This window comes from Trifolium pratense, linkage group LG3 (genome assembly GCF_020283565.1).
Source record: "Trifolium pratense cultivar HEN17-A07 linkage group LG3, ARS_RC_1.1, whole genome shotgun sequence".
NCBI lineage: Eukaryota > Viridiplantae > Streptophyta > Magnoliopsida > Fabales > Fabaceae > Trifolium > Trifolium pratense.
The window spans coordinates 25,654,947-25,673,087 of NC_060061.1; the positions used below are offsets into that span (position 1 = coordinate 25,654,947).

The following is an 18,141-nucleotide window of genomic DNA, read 5'->3' on the forward strand; positions in this document are numbered from 1 at the left end:
GTTTCTAATGCATCTCTTTCATGTTCTGTTTGCAAATTGGCTAAAAGTAAAACACTACCTTTTCCGTCTGGTGCTTATCGTGCTTCCACTTGTTTTGAGATGATTCATAGTGATGTATGGGGTATGTCTCCAGTAGTTTCTCATGCTCGCTATAAATATTTTGTCACATTTATAGTCGGTTTACTTGGATATATTTTCTTCGCGCTAAATCTGAAGTGTTTTCTATGTTTCAGAAATTTCTGACATATGTTGAAACTCAATTTCATGGAAGTGTTAAAAAATTTCGTTCTAACTCTGGTGGTGAATACATGTCTCATGAGTTTCAGGAGTTTCTTCAACAAAAAGGCATTTTGTCTCAACGTTCTTGTCCTAATACCCCTCAACAAAATGGAATGGCAGAACGCAAGAATCGTCATTTGCTTGATGTTACACGCAGTTTACTTCTTCAAGCGTCTGTACCATCTCGATTTTGGGTGGAGGCTCTTTCCACAGCTGTTTTTTTGATCAACTGTCTTCCTTCTACGGTTATTGATCTTGATTCTCCTTTTTTTCGTCTTTATAAAACTCACCCAGATTATAGTGATTTGCATACTTTTGGGTGTGTGTGTTTTGTTCATCTACCTCCGTTTGAAAGACATAAGCTTGGAGCACAATCTGTTCAATGTGCATTCATGGGGTATAGTCACTCTCATAAGGGTTTTGTGTGTTATGATGTATCTAATTGTCGCTTCCGCATTTCTCGTAATGTGACATTTTTTGAGGATCAATTTATGTTTCATCGTGTTTCTCCTGCCTTGGATGATGTTGTTACTCTTCCTAATTTTTCCATTATGCCTGAATCTATAGAACGTTATAAACCTGGATATGTATATGTCAGGAAATCCAGACAGCAGGTTCCCATGCCCCTTCCAGACACTGCTCCGCCACCTGCTCCTGCTATGGTTGAACCACGACGTTCTGGTCGAATATCTCGAGCACCAGATCGATATTCACCAGACAGGTATGATGCTTCACATACTTCTTTGACTGCCTCATTGTCTAGTATATCTATTCCTACTTGTTACTCACAGGCTGTTAAAGATGTGCGTTGGATAAAAGCAATGAATGAAGAGCTTCAAGCTCTTCAAGAGAATTTTACATGGGATATTGTCTCTTGTCCTCCTGATGTCAAACCCATAGGTTGCAAATGGGTGTATTCCGTGAAATTAAATTATGATGGGTCCCTTAACCGTTACAAGGCTCGTTTGGTTGCTTTAGGAAACAAGCAGGAATATGGAATTGATTATGATGAGACATTTGCACCGGTTGCCAAGATGACAACTGTTCGCACGGTAATCTCTATAGCTGCTTCTAGTGGGTGGTCTCTTCATCAAATGGATGTGAAGAATGCTTTTCTACATGGTGACTTGACAGAAGATATTTATATGACTCCGCCACAAGGTCTATTCTCTTCATCTAAAGGTGTGTGTAAGCTCAAACGTTCCTTATATGGTTTGAAACAGGCGCCTAGAGCATGGTATGAGAAATTTCGCTCCACTCTCCTTGGGTTCTCCTTTACTCAAAGTCAATATGATTCCTCTTTATTTATTCATAGCACACCTGCGGGTATCGTTCTTCTTCTTTTGTATGTTGACGATATGGTTATTACCGGTTCTGATCTTGCTTCCATTCAGCGACTTAAGCAACAATTACAGTCCGCATTTCACATGAAAGATCTTGGTACCCTACATTATTTTCTTGGTCTTGAAGTTCATTCTACATCTAAAGGAATTCTTCTCCATCAACATAAGTATGCCACCGATTTGATTTCTATGGCTGGTCTCGAATCAGCTAATCCGGTGGATACCCCTCTTGAGGTTAATGTTAAATATCATCGTGATGATGGTGATCTCTTGCCTGATCCTTTATTGTATCGACAACTTGTGGGTAGCCTTAATTACTTGACTATTACTCGTCCTGATATCTCTTTTGTTGTTCAGCAAGTCAGTCAGTTTATGCATTCTCCTCGACATCTTCATTTAGCAGCGGTTCGTCGTATCATTCGATATTTGAAAGGCACCTCTCATCGTGGTCTCTTCTTTCCCACCGGAATCACTCCTAAATTGAGTGCTTATAGCGATGCCGATTGGGCAGGGTGTCCTGACACTCGTCGATCTGTCACTGGTTGGTGCATGTTTCTCGGTTCATCGTTGATCTCATGGAAGAGTAAGAAGCAAGCAAGAGTTTCTAAATCCTCTACTGAATCTGAGTATCGCGCCATGTCTGCTGCATGCTCGGAAATTATTTGGTTACGTGGTCTTTTGGCTGAACTTGGATTTCCGCAAACTGAGCCTACATCACTTTATGCCGACAATACAAGTGTCATCCAGATTGTTGCAAATACTGTCTTTCATGAACACACAAAATATATCGAAGTTGATTGTCATTCCATTCGTGATGCCTATGATGACCGACTTATAGCACTTCCTCATGTCAGTACTCAGTTCCAAGTTGCAGATATTCTTACCAAAGCTGTTCCGCGCCCACGCCATCAGTTTCTTGTTAGCAAATTGATGCTCCTTGACCAACCGCATCAATTTGAGGGGGGATGTGAATAAGGAGTTGACCTGTCCTCTTAATTATAATTATTAGTTTGTTTCTAGAATAAGGAAAACAAATCAAATATTGATTTGTTCTCATTAAATGTAATTATTTAGTGTAATTACCTGTATAACCTTGTAACCTCTATATATACAAGAAATAGCAATGAGAAAGGCATCAAGCCAATAATTCTTGACATACATCATGAGCAGCACACAACACTAATCTATGAACTAAGAACAATAAACAAAAACGAAAACAAGAAATATGAACTAGAAATTACAATATGCTTGCTTAATGATTTTTGTCAAGCCAAGGGGCCTTTATATAGGCTTACAAGTCATGAAATTCGTGGGAAACAAATGGTTAAGGGTTACAAAGCCACAAGTGGCAGTTAAGGAGTGAAAATAGAAGGCCAAAAGATGAGATTGCTATCAGCATGAAGTTACACGGCCGTGTGGAATTTGGCACGATCGCGTAACTTTTTAGGACACATCTCATTTGGCTTCAGCAAGACTAGCAATTTCATGCGAAAGAGCCTTCTTTCCTTCCTTACGACTTTGGATGGGTCTTGCTGGACGCTTATTGCAGGGTATGCTAGCAGGGACAAGGATGGCAATTGCTTGTTTAGAGGATTAGTTGCTTCCCCCGATGGAACTCGCAGTACAGACATTTTTGCAATACATTTATTTAATTTTAGTTCTAATTTCCGACCCGTCAAAAGTTACCATGCTTAAGCTTACTTAAACTTCTAGATTGGTCCTTGTGCTTATGAAGATATGATGAAGATGGGTAAGGATGCCGGTGAAGAGCTTCTTTCTCGAGCTGGACCTGGTTTTTTCAGTAGTTAGCAGTATCCTAGATTACAAGTTTCAACACTCAATTTGTAACACAGGTATGGTAGGTTGTATTATCAGAGCGTTTTTAAGTGGCCGCACCCCAACTTTGTTTATTCATTTTCAACTGAACTCCATTTCACGATCAAATTGTTGTATTTTATTTTTATTAGCTTTGGAAAGTCAAATTTTTGTAATATTTATTGTTCTTTCAATAGTGAAGTTTTAGAGTTCATGCTTAGCACAAAATTTCAAAGGGTGATTCTGGACTCTTGGTTCAGGAAAGCAACAATTAGAATCGTGCTGGTGTTGTCTGTATATGTTTAAAGGAAAATGCTTAATGCCACGAAGGTATCTTTCCACGAAACCTGCGAACATGCCTTTGCATTGCAACAAATAAAAACAAACTGCTCTCACCTTCTCTCCTCTCTGTCCTTTTTTTTTTTAATATCAATTCTAAATAGAAAAGAGATACTATGCATTTAAGTCGATCATTCCAATCCTCAAATTCATCTACATGTTACAATCAACCAAATGTTTCTGCCAGAGGTAGCAAGGCAAGCTTGTAGTTGTACATATTCTTAAATCTTGAAGATGCACGTACAGATGCACACAAAGAGGGAATTATGTAATAATTAACAATTTAGAGATCGATATATTATATGAAATTAGAACACACTTACTTGAATTGACAATCATGTTTATCGGAATAGCCGATATCGGAATCACCAATATATTAGACAAGGTCTTCCTTTGCCTATCACATGCTCCAGTCTTTGAGGTCTTTGATGGGGAAGACAACAAATGAGCTTACTGTGTTTTTTCGTGACGGTAAAGGGGACCTAGCCAATCTATTTATAAGATAACAACCCTAGTACCACCCATCATGGACTCTAGAGTTGGGCCTACACTTTGTTTCTACACAAATCAGAATTAGTGTTCAAGCCCATTATTACTGATCACAATTATCGGGCTTAAGCATCATCAAATGGATCATAACAACATCAACCCGTTTTTATTAAAACCAAAAGCCACAATTGATTGCAGCCCACAAAATATTAGAAAATATTCTAACATTCTCCCACTTGGGCAAAATCAATTGTATATTTTTTAATTTGAGAAAACATTTTGAAAACGACTCTCGGGCTGATAACATATTTTAACGTGGCCACATTGATCCAAAGATGCAACATCTAATTAAAACTCCATCCAACAAAAGTTAAATGATATCGAATCATAGCGGTAATTATATCATTATCAATACAACACCTTCCATGGTTACAAATACCACCAAACTCCGTCGACTAGTCATCTGCGTAGAGTGTAGCGAGAAAATGATATGTCTGTGATCTCAACCATACTATCATTTTCTTCGTCAGTCCTCAATTTCTCTCAAATGCCTTAAAGCCAGAGAAATTTTATGGTCCATAAGATACCACAAGTCCAAGCTCCCAAATGATGTTGACTACCGCGGTATAATGATCTAATCAACATCGAGCTCCAATATTTTAGACATAATTTCTCTCAAATGCCTCAAAGCCAGAGAAATTACATGGTTCTTAAGATACCATAATGCCTCAGCTCCAAAATAGTGTTGATCACCAGCATAGTGATCCCAACAACACTGAGCTATAATATTTATTTATATAATGCCTCAGCTCCAAAATAGTGTTGATCACCGGCATAGTGATCCCAACAACACTGAACTATAATATTTATTTATATTTGATTAAAATAATTTCAAAATTATGAAGGAGTTAATATAAAATTTTAAACTCCCACTAATCAAGCATATCAAAAGAATATAAGTTATCTCCCACTAATCAAGTGATCTATGATGTTCAACATTTCAATGGAAACATAACTGGAGAAATTCATTTGAATTAAAACCAAATTGGATTAGTATTATCAAAAGAGACCAATATAATAGTACAATCACTTTTGGGCAGAATGCACCAACTAAGGTCAAAACCTTAGACAAAACCTCAGATGAGTTAATCAATAAGTATACATTGAACTTTGAAAGTTGTCACCTTTAGGCAGGCAAATTCCTCCGATCAATACATCTTCCAATAACTTCATCTCAAATTAATTTTTAACTACAACATATAATTATCATCTTTAGGCAGAAAATCACATGTCACAATTAAAAACATTCCTCAAACTACAAAGAAAATTCCATCAATTGATATAAGCGGTCCCACTTTGATGGTAACGACCTATACCAACGCATGAAATCTCTTGCATAGGAATCAATAATTAAAAGTTTTCACATATAATTATATGTCTTTAGTTGGGGAGAGAGATCATTACTATGAAACAGTCAACTCATAAGAGATCATTACTGTGAAACAGTCAACTCAATATAATAAATAAATAAATTATGCAGCGGAATAATATGAGACTTTATTTGAATATTATTGAGGATATAAAACAAATAGTCCCGAACTTTTATAAATAACATAGGACTCCTCAATATAAGTCTCTATAAACATTTATAAATAGTTGACATGTAAAACTCTCCCACTTGATAGAGAATTATAGTTGAATTACCAATCCAAAAATGTTAAAATATTTAAACAAATATTCAACTATTTCCTCTATCACACAATGGACATGTCAAACAATGTCACACTAAATTTATATTTTTCCAGAATAGAACTCTCAAAATATTAAACTTTAAATACTCTCACTCAATAGAGTAAAATTTAAAAAATTGGAGTATATAACATGAAATCAATTAATTATTATATAGAGAATTTCTAATTTAGAATATTCTGGAAAAACAACAAAATTTTAGTATATAATTGCACATTTATTATTTCAAAAGGAGTAGACGATATTGAAAACAAATTTCTCCTTATATTCAATTGCATAATAAGTCACAACATGAAAAATAATTGCACAACTAACCTTCAAGAATGTGACTTACATCCTTGCAAATAGAGTCAATGAACTTTGATGATTCGAGAGTACCATGAAGTCTTTTACGGTGTCATCTCAAACAGTTCACAAATCAACAATAAACCGTTATATCATAATAAAACGACTCTAATAATTCACAATGCAAAGATAATTCAATTTTTAATTACTTTAAAATATTATCTCTAATGATATTTTACAATTGAGAAGGTAATAACAAGGCAACTTATAATTTATAAAATTAACCAAACACGGTAATTCATGCATCTAGCAAATATGGATCATATATGCGATTGATCAACATTATTCTAGGATTGGCTGGTTTAATTAACAATATCTGGTGCATCATTATTCAATCAACTTTGGAGTACATATAGAAACAACTAATATCCATGCCCAAAATATCTGATGCATTAATTTTAGATTTCCAAAAAGAAAATATATTGAATTAGCCAAAACCTAGATCCATTCATCATGAACAGGAACCATACGGCATACATAAAACCGATATTTATAAAATTGCATCACGATCCAAAGCACAATCACACCTTATTAATAGTCACACAAAATTTGATCAAATAAAAAATGTGATCAAAGTTCAAATATTAGAAAATAGATAGATGGACCAAACTCTTATCACATAAAAGTTAGGGAGTAGACTATATCAAAATTGTGACTATATCAAACATTCCTTAGATGATGCCAAAATTAATCACAATATTAATTATTAATCATATGCCCAAGAAAACAAAATATTGGAAATTTTATATTCTTCACCTGATTGACTGAAACTGGATCACGATGACACGAAGTGAATTCCGGCTCGTTCTTGCTCAATATTGTTGAAGCAGTGTATCACAATAAAGAAAATAAAGAATGACAAAACAAATAATTGATTTTAAGAGTACTGTCACAAAGCCATACTACATTAACCTCTTGAACAATATAAAGCGCATTGCCTCAAGTCCCATATGATGTTGTTTGCCAGTTTGCTTATCATACTAATTGTGCAATATTAATAACAAATAATTGTTTTATCATACAAATTTCAAGGACAAATACTGCAGCCCATGTTCATATAATGACACCTCATCGTAAAATTAATAATAACACAAAGGTATAATCCTGTTTTATACTTTTGTCAATGGCGGCATAACACATATGATCCGAAACCACATACCAAAATTGTATGCAATTTTATCAGAGAACAAATTCATGTAAAATTGTGGTAGGTAGGGTCATTAAAAGTTTCAATGCCACCAGATTGATAAAACGTGATTGATTGAGAAAAACAAAATATAGCCGAATAAAATTTTCTCATTGATCAAACATGGCTATGAATCTATGATTCATTATATAGTAGCATAACATGAAACAAAAAAAAAACAAAAAAAAAAAAGGCAAATTCGAAATTAGGGTTCTATAATATAATATTACGCACCGCACATCTTTTTCTTAAGATTCATTCATAAAACAATGTTTCATTCAAGCAAATTAATTGGTTGAGCAAAAAATTTGATTCGTGCAAATTAATTATAAGCCTTGGTACTGCAAATAAAATCGATCGCAGCATATCCACAAATTGGAGAAAATATCACCGACATGAAAACCGATTTGCCAAAGAGATTAACGATAGCCATGATATGCACAAAAGCAGGTATTAGGTGATCTTTCAATTCATCAAAATTAGGGTTCTAAATCATATAATAGAAGCTCTGATACCACATGTAATAAATTAACAATTTAGAGATCGATATATTATATGAAATTAGAACACACTTACTTGAATCGACAATCATGTTTATCAGAATAGCCGATATCGGAATCACCAATATATTAGACAAGGTCTTCCTTTGCCTATCACATGCTCCAGTCTTTGAGGTCTTTGATGGGGAAGACAACAAATGAGCTTACTGTGTTTTTTCGTGACGGCAAAGGGGACCTAGCCAATCTATTTATAAGATAACAACCCTAGTACCAGTCATCATGGACTCTAGAGTTGGGCCTACACTTTGTTTCTACACAAATCAGAATTAGTGTTCAAGCCCATTATTACTGATCACAATTATCGGGCTTAAGCATCATCAAATGGATCATAACAACATCAACCCGTTTTTATTAAAACCAAAAGCCACAATTGATTGCAGCCCACAAAATATTAGAAAATATTCTAACAAATTACCCATGAGACAGCTAAAATGGCCGCAACAAACAAATTTTATAGTTGGATTATAAAACTAGTTGATAGTGTGGCTGCTTTGATGCACTGATAGATACTATCCAAAAAGTGTGATAAGAGATGGTGCCACTTTATTGTTTCGGTGATTAAATACAGTTTGCCGACAAAGTGGTTTGTTGCTGTGTAGAAAGAAGCTTATTATGTCACTAATCACTATGTTAATAAATAAATTAAAAACGCATAAGTTGTGGTTTGTAACCACGTTCGTAGTTTTTGTTTTTTAACTCTTCGTGTTATTTAGCACTGCTCATGTTTAAAAAGTGGCATTAATGTCGAGTTCTTAAAAGTTTTGAAATGAAATTGCAAAAAAGGGTTCATTTGTTTTTTTTTTTTTGGGTTACTTCAAACTCCATTTGTTTAATATAAAGAGATGTTGCGAGTCTGCAACAATGTGTAGCATTCTGTAGTCATTGTTTTGTAGAGGTTCCTTATTCACTATATCTAATATCTCTCCTTTCATCATCTTTCTTGGCATTCTTGGCATTTCCACCGTTGTATACTCATTAGAGCTAACAACTTGCATAAATTCTTGCTGTTTTTTTCTGAGAAAAAATATCAATAAATTTGCTATACAACTTGTGCTAACTACACCAATATGCGCAATGCAAAAATTATCCTCCGCCCGCGCGAAACTGTGGAGACTAATCCTCGAGATAATTGAGATTCATTTTTAAGGGTTGTTCTCTCCCGATAAATATATTTTTATTCGCACAAGCCGAATATTGAACGGTGAAATAGACAACTTTGTTATTGAAATTGTGAACATCATTCAAAATAGTTTATTCAATATTTTTTGTTGTTAAGGTTATAATAATGCAATACACTCAATAAATACGTGACTCATGCGGTAGAGTTGTCTCTACTAGAGTAGAGTATTTCGCAGTACCTATTGGAAACTGCAAAACATTCCTTTTTCTCTCCCATTCCTAAAATCCACACTCATTCATTCTGGCGTAACAAACAATTCCACATCAAATGGCGATTACGTTACTCTGGAATCTCCAAAACCTATGGCCATTCTCCACATTCAAATCAAACCAACTCAAATCATCTAAACAACTCGTAAACAAACTCAACATCTCCGATCACACTAAACAATTCGTTTTCGCATTACGCGATCCCAAAACCCAATCCCTAATTTACATTCTCTCTTCTTTAAACCTATCTGAACGTTCATCTTTCGATGCTAAATCACTCATCAGTGAAATTAAACCTGATGCTGTTATTGTTCAATCCGGTGCCGCCGTTTCACCTTTCGACGACGACGACGACGTTCTTGATTTTCCGGTACCTATTTCTTCTTTTGGTGTTATTAAACGTTGTTTTGTTGATAAAATTGGTACAGATAAATATGAAAGTGTTGCTGGTGATTTTGTTCTTAGAGAGATTTTTGGTACTGGTTTTAATGGTCCTTTGTTAGCTGCTAAAAAAGCTGCTGAAAATGTTGGTTCCACTTTTATCGTTGTTCAATCCCCGTTAGGAACTTCTTGTTTGATTAACAACAACAATGATAGTAATAGTAATAGTAATGATAATGATAGTACTAATTCTTCTGGTGGAGTTGATGCCGGAAACGGTTTTAGAAATATTGGGAATAGTTTAGTTCCACAGCAACAAGGTGCTGCTTCGTTGGCTTCGATTGCTATGAAGAGGTTTTCTTTGAATAAAGATGTTAGGATGGTGTTGGCAGAGGGTTTATCTGGCTATATGGATCCTCTTTTGGTTGTTGACAGTAAAAATGATTCTGTTTTGGAGACGGGTAAAGTGGAAATTCAACCAACAAGTAGTTATGAAACACCTGCATTTGCAAAGCCTATATATCCGTTGCTTGAGGATTTGCATGAAATGTTTTCTGATTTACCGTCTATGGGGAAGGCGTTGGGACATGTTCAGAAGATGTTGTTGGATGTGAATAGAGGTGAGGTTCTTGATGCTAAGACTGTTTCTGAGGTTTATACTTTTCGAATTGCTGTTGAGGGGCTTAGGATAGCTTTGAATAATAAAGGGATGCGGCAAATTGTTGAGAAAGATGTTTCGAAGTCGAAGAAGTTTGAGTTTTCGGAGCTTCCAGCGGATGACAAGTCTCAAGTGCTGTTTGCTCAGGCCATTCGTAGCCAGACTGATAAGTTTAAAACCATTGTAGCTGTAGTTGATGCTAGTGCCTTAGCGGGTATAAGGAAACACTGGGATACTCCACTTCCTGGTGAGATTAAAGAGATTGTTGGAGAATTAATTATGGATTCTGACGGTAAAGGGGTTAGTTTAAATCCTGGTGATAAGAAGCGGCTGTTAGCAGATAGACCTGTGGTCGCAGTTGGGGCTGGAGCAACAGCAGTTTTAGGAGCTTCGTCTCTGACAAAGGTAGTCCCCATGTCTACACTGACGAAGATTGTTACTTTGAAAACTCCAGCTTCACTCAAGATTGTACTCAGCCAGATGCAGAAACTACTGTCTGTTGCCCTTGGTCCATCTAAATTTGTACCTGGATTTGCAACTTCTGGAGCCAAAACGCCGGGTATCATGAAGGCAGCTGCATCTGCTGAAAAGATTAGAGCTGTTACTCACAGTGTTATAGCCTCTGCTGAAAAAACTAGTGTTTCAGCTATGAGGACAGCATTCTATGAAATAATGAGGAAGCGAAAGATACAGCGTATTGGCTTCTTGCCTTGGGCTACATTTGCAGGAAGCATCGGGACTTGCACAGGCTTGCTTTTATATGGTGATGGGATTGAGTGCGCTATTGAATCTGTCCCTGCTGCCCCCTCAATTGCCAGTTTGGGTCGTGGAATTCAAAATCTACGTGAGGCTTCTCAAGTGGTGATGCAAACAGAAGGAACTCGAGTCCAAAAATCAATAGAATCTCTTGTAAACAAAATAAGAAAGGCAAGGGATCAATAGAGAAACAATATAAGTCTTTTTGATGTACAGTTGCTTGTGCTTGTCTTCATGAAGTGGTGTACCCTGATTGGTATGAGGTCAGGAAATTCTTCTGTACATAGTTTTTTGTCGCAGATTTAGTTGAATTTTTTAGTGGTCAGCTTTATATTAGGAAGTATATAATATACACATTTTTTCGATCAGAGTGGACATGATTAGGAAATTAAATCTTTTTCCCCCCTCTTCCTAACCATTGTGCTATTTGTTTTCAATCATAAAACTTTTATCCTTCCGTTCTTTGGTGTTAAAGAATTTTTTGTAGCACCTTTGGTTCATATTTACACCTGAAGTGGACCCTATCTGATTCGCTGATATACATAATTTCAAAACTTAAAAAAACCTGCATCTTTGAGGGGTAATTTGAAAATACCGCAGGTGTCTTTTAATACTTTTAAATTTCGGGATGCCATGATATTATTTGAATTTATTTTGTGACTATTGAAGTTCAAGCTCATAAAATGGTTTCTTTGACTGCAAGTGATCTTGAAATTCAATTTCTTGTCTAAATTTATCAAGAGGTCAATTTGATCGGGATCATTTTGTTAAGAAATTTACAGCACAAACTCTGTAATAATGCAACTGAGTCTGTCCTACTGAAAAGAAAAATATACAATGCTAATTTCACGGTCTATTGATTTCTATTTAACATGATGAAAATCATCAAGTCTTGGCAGGTTAGTTTTTAACTTATTATGCAAATCACGTTTGCTGCTTGGAAGCTAGAATAACATCAATGTGATAGTGTTAATTAGCATATTTGACAACATACTTTGTCCAAATTCCTATAGTTTATGTTGTGGAGATTATGTAAAATTGTGGTCTGCTTTCCTCCGTTTTGTCTGACTCTAGTATATATAACTTCGAATTTAATAGATTGGATTTTGTTTCTCTGGAGATTGGTAGTGTGTTTGTGTATCTATTCATTGTGAGTTACAATTACACGTTCCAAATGCAAAAAATGTGACAGCAGTAAGTTATTGCTACTGTGTTGAGTTGGTAGATGTTAAGTTTACAAGTGTGTGGAATTTCAGTTTTTTCCTTTGTTTCAATATTATTGAAGAGAAATTGGCATATGATGAGATTCTTTTTGGTTTCCTGTCCTGCATTGTTCTTATAAGCGGTGGAAGGGGGCACTAGATTGTTATTTATGACTCTTGTTCCAGTAGAAACTTTTTTCTCAGGGTCTTCAAACTCAATTTAAAACAGCATTCTCGGTCAATTTAAAACAGCATTCTCTTGGAAGGTGCTGGTAATGCATTTGTGCAGAAGATCTGATTCCTGTTAAATACTGTAGCCTTTTCTTGGATGTGATGTGACCCACTTTTCTGCTTGGGTTGGAAACACATTCTTATTTGATCCAAAAGCAGTAAAACATATATCAATTATTTTCAAAACTGTGCCAAATTTTGTTGTCAATTGGTTTCCTGGATGCTAACTCTTAATTTTCAATTCGATGAACATATGTATATCTTTTTATGTTTAGTTGCTATGTCCATGAGCTCTAACTCTAGTGGCACCAAATTTTCCAGATGACTATTTGGTCATTCGGCTCCTGCATTTTTCTGGGTCCAAATCTGGTGTCATGGAGTTGAAACAAACAACAATCGGTAACTCGTTCAAGCACAGAGGTTGAGTATCAAAGTATAGCCAATACTAATGTAGAACTATGTTGGATACAATCTCTTCTCTCTGAACTAGGTGAGTATCAAAGTATAGCCATTATTAATGTAGTCTTGGCTCATAATCCCATCTTGCACTCTAGAACCAAACACATAGAACTCGACAATCACTTTGTTCGCAAAAAAGTTCTTGCCAAGCAACTCATGATACTTCATGTTCCTACAGCAGAACTTGCAGATCCCTTCACAAAACCATTGTCTCCAATATGCATCTTTGCTTCCGTCAGAGACAAACTAAAAGTGTCTGCTTTTGAGCAACCACCTCAAGTTTTTGTGTCCGTGTATGGTGGGGTGGGTGGGGGTATTTTAAAGATTATACTATTTTATTTTATTTCATTTTTGTAATTAATACTAACAAAACTAACCACTTGCACTTAACTTCACAACCATGGTCAAAAACTCCATGCTAGATGAACCCACCCACCAGTACAGCTGCTTCCACGAACACCACCCCATCCCTTATTCTTCCCTTCAGTCAACAAGAAAAATATAAATGTTTAAAAAAATATCTTATGTTATTTTTTTAAAAAAAAACTTGTAAATGACAATCGGACTCATCTGTTTATTTTTATTTGAACGATGAATCTTAAATGTATAAGTTAGAGCAGGAATACACGAACTTGATCATATATGAAGTTTAGACTTTATTTTTCATCCCTGCTAAGGATTGAGGTGTGTTTGGACGACTGAAAAAACAAAACACATCATGAATAATCTATTTCAAAAATTTACATTAAAAAGTGAAAATCACATTTATTTTAAAACAATTTCTTTTTGTATTTGTTAAAAGCCATTTTAAAAAGGAAGAAATAGCAAGGAAAGTGGTCGCTCACTCATGCAAGAATATAACAACTTCTTCGTTGACTTGTCTGGTCTCTAACCAAAATCCAATATGAGAGTTTCAAAAAATGAGGCTAAAAAGACAACTGCAATAAAAAATAATCTACAACGATTAGTTTCCTGTCCGATCTGTTTTGATTACTTGTATTTAAGACACACACTAGAGACTTCTCCATTTCGTAGTAATTTTGAAGCAGCTAAATATTCTCTATTCTCTCTTCCTCCTCCTTTCACATAATCCACACCACAAACACACTCTTCCGCAATGGCTATTACGTTTCCATGGAATCTCCAACACCTATGGCCATTCTCTACGACCAAATTCGACGAACTCAAATCATCAAAACAACTTGTAAACAAACTCAACATCCCGGATCAAACTAAACAATTTGTATTTGCATTACGCGATCCAAATACTCAATCCATAATTTACATTCTCTCTTCTGTCGACTTATCAGAACAATCATCTGTCGATGCAAACTCTCTCATCAATGAAATTAAACCTGATGCTGTTATTGTTCAAGCTGGCAGTCTTTTCCATTTTGATGAAGAAGATGAAAACGAGGTACCTACTTCTGCTTTCGGTGTTATTAAATGTTGTTTTGTTGATAAAATTGGTAGAGATAAATATGAGAGTGTTGCTGCTGATTTTGTTCTTAAGCAGATTTTTGGTACTGGTTTTAATGGTCCTTTATTAGCTGCTAAAAAAGCTGCTGAAAATGTCAGTTCATCCTTCATTGTTGTTCGATTCCCTTTAGGAAATTCTTATGAAAGTAATAACGAGAATGATAGTAAAAATAATAATAATTCTACTGGATTTGATGCTGAAAACCGTTTTAGTAGTATTGTGAATAGTTTGTTTCCTCGGCAGCATGGTGCTGCTTCTTTAGCTTCGATCGGTATGAAGAGATTTTCTCTCAATAAAGATGTTAGGATGGTGTTGGCAGAGGATTTATCTGGCCATGTCGATCCTGTTTTGATTGGTGACAGTAAAAATTATTCGGTTTCTGAGGGGGGTTTGGTTGAAATTCAGCCAACGGATAGCTATAATACTCCTGCATTTGCAGAGGATATATATCCTTTGCTTGAGCAGTTGAATGATATGTTTTCTGAATGGTGTAGAGATGCTATTTTTTCTGATTTACCATCAACGGCAAATGCATTGGCACACGCGCAAAAGATGTTGTTGGATGTGAACAGAGGGGAGGTTCTCGATAATAAATCTGTTTCTGAGGTTTATACTTTCCGAATTGCCGTTGAGGGGATTAGAACAATCTTAAATAATGAGGGGATGCAGCCTATTGGCGAGAAAGACGTTTCCACGTCTAATAAGATTGAGTTCTCAGAGCTTCCAGATGATGACAAGTCAGAAGTGTTGTTTGCACAGGCCATTCGTAGCCAGACTGATAAGTTTAAAACCATTGTCGCAGTAGTTGACGCGAGTACCTTAGCAGGTATCAGGAAACACTGGGATACTCCTCTTCCGAGTGAAGCTAAAGATATTGTTGGAGAATTAATCATGGATTCTGATGGTAAAGGGGTTGGTTTAAATCATGGTGACATGAATCGGTTGTTATCGGATAGACCTGCGGTGGCGGTTGGGGCTGGAGCAACAGCAGTTTTAGGAGTTTCTTCTCTGACAAAGGTCGTTACTTTCAAAATTCCAGCTTCACTCAAGATTGTACTAAGCCAGATGCAGAAACTACTGAGTGTTGCCGTTGGTTCGTCTAAAGTTGTGGCACCTGGATTTGCAACTTCTAGAGTGGTTACTCGAAGTGTTATAGCCTCTGCTGAAAACACCAGTGTTTCAGCGATGACAACATCATTCTATGAAATAATGAGGAAGCGAAAGATGCAGCGTGTTGGCTTCTTGCCTTGGACTACATTTGCAGCCAGCGTCGGAACTTGCACAGGCTTGTTTTTGTATGGTGATGGGATTGAGTGCGCTATTGAATCTCTCCCTTCCGCCCGCTCAATTGCCAGTTTGGGTCGTGGAATTCAAAATCTTCGCGAGGCATCTCAGACGGTGATGCAAACAGAAGGAACCAGACTCCAAAAATCAATAGAATCTCTTGTAAACAGACTAAGAGGGGCAAGGGGTCAATAGAGAAACAATATATTATTCGTTTTTATGTACATTTGGTTGTGATTTTCTTCATGAACTAGTAGAAAGTCTGTGCTACAGCATGAGTTGTGTGGCAAGCCGCGTGTCAATGTGCACACATATGAACAAGAAATTCTTCCGTACATAACTTTCTGTTGCAGATGTGGTCGGTGCTTAGCTTTGTATTAGGAAGTATATAATGTATACGCATATTTTCATCAGGAGTATGCTTAGAAAAATGAATATTCAAGCTCATAAAATGGTTTCCTTTCTTGAGAGTGATCCTGAAATTTTCAAATTTATTGTTATCAAGAGGTCAATTTGATCCGGACCATATTTGTTAAGGAATCAACACAACAAATAATGCAACATAATCATTGTGCTACTAATTATTTCACTCTATTCATTTTTATTTAATATGAAGAAAGGTATCAAATTCAAATCTAAACATGTAAGTAGTTTTTAATTAACATCTTCATTGACAATTTATTTAGGGTGTGTTTGTTATAGATTAAAAAAATAGTGATTTTGATATAAAATAATTTAGAGATTAGATTTCAGAGATTTTTATAAAAGTTGAATTTACTTTGTGTTTATTTATTATAATAAAAATCACTTTTTTTAAATAAAATAATCTTTAGTTTGTTTTGATACTACTTATAAAAGTGATTTTTTTTTTAATTACAAACAATTTTCTCCTTTTAACATTTATTTTCTCTCTCCTCTAAAAAAAATCTATTATTTTATAAGCTACTCTTAGTAGCTTCTCATTTTTAGCTATTTTCTGTTTATTTTTAGCTTCTGATTATAAAAATATGTAACAAACAGACACAAAACAATTAAAAATGATTATTTTTATAAAAAAAATGATTTTTTTTCTAAAACAAACTATAACAAACTGCCTCTTAGTCTTTTTATTTTTTTTAAGAAAACTTCTTTTTTTTGCTTGATAAAAAAAACAATTTATTTAGTCTTGTTGCTTTAGCCCTATGTGCAATCAAACGTGTCTTCATGCAATTTTGTACATAAAGCTCAAAACGGACAAATATGGCCTACCAAACGTTTTGTCTGACCAATTAAAAACTCTGCTTTTGGTGAATTTGTAGTCATTGAGAGATCAGCAGTCTCTTTTTTTAGATAATTTTAATTAGAAGCCTTTGATGAATAATTAGATTTAGCACATTAAGAAAAAAGGGATCCTACAAGATGACATGCAGAGGCCGTTGTGGAGGGTGTGGAAGATTACTTCTCAAGTGAATATTAGAGAATTTGTGCTTCTCGTGTATTGGTTTCCAATGTCATTTTTTCGCTATTTAAATAACGGATGCCTTAAAAATGAGAAATTTTAGAAAAAATAAATTAAAAATTGTCATCTGCTACTTGTCTTGTTGAGCATCCGCTAAGTAACAGATTAGTCGATGGTCAAATTTTCTACACCAATCGAAAACCTGCCAAGTGATCTGTCTACCACTTGTGGGACCATGACATGGCTGTGCTCAATCAGGAGACTTCAAAAATTTTACTATATACCCTTCCCCACTCGCCTCTTCTCTTCACCTCTCCGTTTTTTCTTTTGTTTTTTTTTTTTTTCTTCTTTCTTTTTTATAGAAATAGAAATTTTGAAAAGTGTTAAATATATTTTTAGGCCCTATACGGACTTTTAAAAAAGCTTTTACATTTTTTTATTATATTTTTAATCCCCATATTTTTGTCGTTTTTAATATTGATCGCTACTGTAAAATTTTGATTGACTAGATAGACGTAAAGTGTCCCATAGATGTCAAGCACACTCATTTAATGAGTTTTGTATCATGATCAAAGTTGCGAAAGATCGAACTGTAATACTCTCTCCGGTCCTTTTTATAAGGAACACTTAGGGCAAAAAATTTAGTCCTTTTTATAAGAAACTTTGACCAATTTTCAAATGTTTTAAATGTCCAATTTCACTTGTGCCCTTATTTAGTATGAGAGAGAATTTAAAAATAAGTAAGTTAGTTAAATAAA

General features: G+C 35.2%; 2 protein-coding genes across 2 annotated transcripts; both read left to right on the forward strand.

The window, feature by feature from the left end:
• Positions 1-9,552: 9,552 nt before the first annotated feature.
• Positions 9,553-16,397, forward strand: LOC123917656. The gene has a single exon (XM_045969431.1). It carries the CDS (start codon positions 9,553-9,555, stop codon positions 11,473-11,475), a length of 1,923 nt encoding a protein of 640 aa, XP_045825387.1. The 3' UTR covers positions 11,476-16,397.
• LOC123914847 lies at positions 14,299-16,140 on the forward strand. The gene has a single exon (XM_045966014.1). It carries the CDS (start codon positions 14,299-14,301, stop codon positions 16,138-16,140), a length of 1,842 nt encoding a protein of 613 aa, XP_045821970.1.
• Positions 16,398-18,141: the final 1,744 nt, after the last annotated feature.

What these genes read in the sequence shown, in the direction of transcription:
- LOC123917656 (XM_045969431.1), top strand. Translation starts at nt 9,553, where the DNA reads ATGGCGATTACGTTACTCTGGAATCTCCAAAACCTATGGCCATTCTCC.
- LOC123914847 (XM_045966014.1), top strand. Translation starts at nt 14,299, where the DNA reads ATGGCTATTACGTTTCCATGGAATCTCCAACACCTATGGCCATTCTCT.